Below are 1,888 nucleotides of genomic sequence, written 5' to 3' on the forward strand. Positions count from 1 at the left end.
CTACGCATCTGTATAAACCACAAACTCTCCATGCCCTGATGGCATAGCTATAACTGGTGTTGTGGTCAATGCTAGCTTCAACCTGTCAAAGCTCTCCTGGCACTCAGATCCCCATAAAAACTTAGCATTCTTCTTCTTCATGGTTGTCATAGGCACCGCAATAGAAGAGAAGCCCTCAATGAATTTCCTATAGTACCCAGCCAATCCAAAACAGCTATGGATCTCTGTCACGCTCTCAGGCACTAGCCAATCTCTGATTGCTTCGACCTTACTGGGGACAAACTCTATGCCATCCTGAGATACGATGTGGTCCAAGAATGTACACTTGTCAAGCCAGAACTCGTACTTACTGAACTTGGCATACATACTTCTGTCCTATAAAGCCTGCACTACGCTCCTCAGGTGCTGACTGTGGTGACCCTGTTCAGATCTCGATAGTCAATGCATAGTCAAATGCAGCCATCCTTCTTCTTGACAAATAGAACTGGTGCACCCCATGGAGAAACGCTAGGGTGAATGAAACCCTTATCTAGCAAATCATGTATAGATCTTTCAGTTCTTTTATCTCGGCAGGTGCTAGACAGGTAGGGTGCTTTAGATATCGGCATTGTCCCTGGCATGAGCTCAATAGAGAAGTCCAGCTCTCTATCTGGTGGAATGCTTGAAACATCATCAAGAAAAACACTAGAGACTCTCTGACCACCTCTACGTCCTCTAGCCTCTGATCGTGTAACGAACCGTATTCTTTACTACTTAAAATTTGCGGAAAAATTTAAGATTTTCTTTTAAACTAAATGAAATGCGGAAATGAAATCAAATACGGTCGTCACTACATCCTTCATCAATAAAAATATTTGAAATCGACATCACCAATAAAATTTGCTGAAAAGAAACACTGTTCCAAAAGTCTTGAAACGAAACATAACATCAGAGTATTTTAAACTTGCATAAAAAGAATCGTAAAATAACGTGGGCGGTCCTCGGGTTTAGCCTGCCGCTCAGTCCAAGCCTGCCCCTTGGTCACCACCTCCTGCCTCCTCGTCAACATACTCACCTGCATCGATCAAGTCTAGTGAGTCTAAAGACTCAACACGTATAAACTGGGATAACTAGTACTACGTAATAAAATCGCATGCAACTTTAAAATAGGACATACATAACTTGAAACTTGAACTTGCATAACAAACTTGAACATACGTACATGCATAACTAGACGTGTCGTCAACATAAACTTTCATATACATACTGCATACGTAAACATACATAACTTGATCATTTTGCGTAGAGGCATGTTTCAAAGCAAGTGACCCATAACATAAAAGAGCCTGATCAGACTATACCACAGTACTGGGCTGACAGGGACGTATCCACTGCCGCATACATAAGATCCCCGTTCATAATTTAACGGGCTGATTGGTCCCCGTTCATAATTTAACGCTTTCCAACCACGATCTAACCCGTTCATAATTTAACGGGCGGATTGGTCCCCGTTCATAATTTAACGCTTTCCAATCCTAAACATAATTTGGTCACAAGACATTTAGCATACCTCAAAAACTTAAAATATTTTCTTGCACGTCATACATACTTACTTGGCGTTGAGGGATTCGTTGGAACTTTGATCGGGGCCGTTGCTGCACATACTAACATGAATTTGCATAACTTAAACGTAGAAATCATACTTACTCTCAAGTTCAATCAATACTTAGGACGTTCTAACATTTCCCATGACACGACCTTGAAAATCCTTGCACTAAACCATGACGTCAAATCCCAAAAATAACTTACAAATCTTTCCCAAACAGTGAGTACACGGACCCCTACCCCGGGTCCGTGTACAGGTCCGTCTAGGTGCGGTGCTGTGATACTCGGAAGGAAGAAGGGACAC

The 1,888-nt window shown here is 42.0% G+C and overlaps 1 protein-coding gene across 1 annotated transcript; it reads right to left on the reverse strand.

Moving 5' to 3' along the window:
• On the reverse strand, window positions 1–366 carry LOC140840756 (uncharacterized mitochondrial protein AtMg00860-like). The gene has a single exon (XM_073207924.1). The coding sequence runs from the start codon at window positions 364–366 to the stop codon at window positions 1–3; it is 366 nt and encodes a 121-aa protein (XP_073064025.1).
• Between the last annotated feature and the right edge of the window lie 1,522 nt (window positions 367–1,888).

The sequence above is a fragment of the Primulina eburnea genome, chromosome 9, assembly GCF_022965805.1.
Source record: "Primulina eburnea isolate SZY01 chromosome 9, ASM2296580v1, whole genome shotgun sequence".
Lineage (NCBI taxonomy): Eukaryota > Viridiplantae > Streptophyta > Magnoliopsida > Lamiales > Gesneriaceae > Primulina > Primulina eburnea.